Source organism: Limulus polyphemus, unplaced genomic scaffold (genome assembly GCF_000517525.1).
Source record: "Limulus polyphemus unplaced genomic scaffold, Limulus_polyphemus-2.1.2 Scaffold901, whole genome shotgun sequence".
Classification (NCBI taxonomy): Eukaryota; Metazoa; Arthropoda; class Merostomata; order Xiphosura; family Limulidae; genus Limulus; species Limulus polyphemus.
The window spans coordinates 104,290-106,101 of record NW_013666511.1 but is presented as its reverse complement, the minus strand read 5'-3'; the positions used below and the strand labels follow the sequence as shown (position 1 = coordinate 106,101).

At 27.2% G+C, this 1,812-nt stretch overlaps 1 protein-coding gene across 1 annotated transcript in view; it reads left to right on the top strand.

Moving 5' to 3' along the window:
* The window catches only part of LOC106461123 (nuclear pore complex protein Nup133-like), a 57,485-nt gene that overhangs the window by 32,167 nt on the left and 23,506 nt on the right, over positions 1-1,812 (top strand). Inside the window, exons 15-16 of the mRNA XM_022388001.1 lie at positions 964-1,012; positions 1,355-1,432. Coding sequence (XP_022243709.1) covers positions 964-1,012; positions 1,355-1,432 — 127 coding nt within the window. The remainder of the gene's footprint in view (positions 1-963; positions 1,013-1,354; positions 1,433-1,812) is intronic.

Here is a 1,812-nt window from a genome sequence, read left to right as displayed (position 1 = left end):
ACTAACAACGTTAAGACGGCTTATCGACTTCTTGAGAAGAATTCTAAAAAGAAAGTAAACCTACAGACATCGGTCTTGTTCAACAAAATCTACCTACAAGAAAATCTGTCACCAAAGTATACCAATATATATATATATTATAATTAAACTTTGGCTTCTGAATTCTGAGATAGATGATGTTGACTGTGTGACAACCTTACAAAAAAAACTCAACCATTATATAGAAAAGAATTTTAAAAGGCTAGAAAAAAATGACTAATTTCTTTTATTATCATTTTAGTTACATTTTTTGTAACTAAGATACTTTTGGCTCGCATGAGTACACACCACTTACTCAAGGACTCAAAGTTAATTTCATTATATTTACACCATCAACATTGTTTCAGATGGTGTAAATATATTTGAATTAATTTTTTTAAATAAATAATATCCAGTTTTAATCTGTATTTATTTTGTGCACATTTCATTGTTAATCCTTTTCTGTTTTTGTAAACTATGTAAAAGACCTAAATATTATATTGTGGGTTTTTTATTGGAATGAAATTAAGAAAGCATGCTACTTTTGTGACTTATTTGTGGAAAGGAAAGCAGAAGTGTAGTTAATAAATTTTCCTCATTGTCTTTGTTCATACTCATGATTTTGATATACGTGGTTTAACTTATGATGTCGTGCCATTTTAAGACTTGTGTTTTCTAAAATCAAGGCTGAAAGTTTACATAAATGTAAATTTGTATTCAAAAAGAAATGTTTCCTACTAAAGTTTACATTGGTTTTGAATGGAAACAAATGAAGTCAAAAATTTAACTTGGAGTCAAATTAACAGAGTAAATATAGCCATCAGTTAATAAATTTGATGATTTCATGTACCAGCAATGAAAAAGTCTAGTAATTATCATATTTATTTATCTTATATATAAGAATTGTATATATTTCTAAAAACATATCCAAATTTTTTTTTTCAGCCAGTTAAACCAGTCCATCCCAGCAGAATTGTCCATGAAGGAATCGGAGGTGATTTTATTGTTGTCATTATTATAAAACAGATGTTTAGTTAGTATGATGACTTGTATTTCAAGATTAATCCTGTTTTGACTTTGTTTTTAAAAGTTTTTTTTATTGTGAAAATGTTATAAAGTTCAGCTTGCTTGCTTTTGAAGTTTTATATTTATGAAATTTTGTAATAACACACTTGTTTCTAGTAATCTTATTTCATATAACTGTGTATTTTTTGTTGTTTTTTAATTTAATGCAAAACTGTTACTTAAATTTTATTTCACTACTCTGCTTGAATTAATTTATTACACTATGTTTGAGAAACAAATGTTGAAATAATCAGGTGTCCAAATCATACAGGTTGAAGAGCTTTGTGTAAGTGATGAAAAAACAGATAAACTGAAAGCAGCTCTTAATCTCTACTTCAGGAATGACCTGGTATGTAGTACTTGGTTTAATTCTCTTGACACAGACTCGGTCAATTTGACCGACCATGTGACCTCTTTGTACTCGTTTAAAGTCTTTATAGATTTAATACTTCTAACTTCCAATATAATGTGTATATCTTCACAAAATCTTTCAGTTAACATTATAAGCCTTTCACATACAAAAAATCATATTTTTCAGTGGAGTATTTTTAATAAACTAAAATAAAGATTTTTCCATGAATATATTGAGTATTTGTTTTGATTTGTCAATGTGTAAAGTAATTTTCATGTTAAGATTAAAAATAGCTTTCTGCATCTCAAAAATCTCAATTTTCATTTGTGTAATCTCTAAAACCTCCTAAACCCATTTCAAATGTTTGTTTTCAGTAA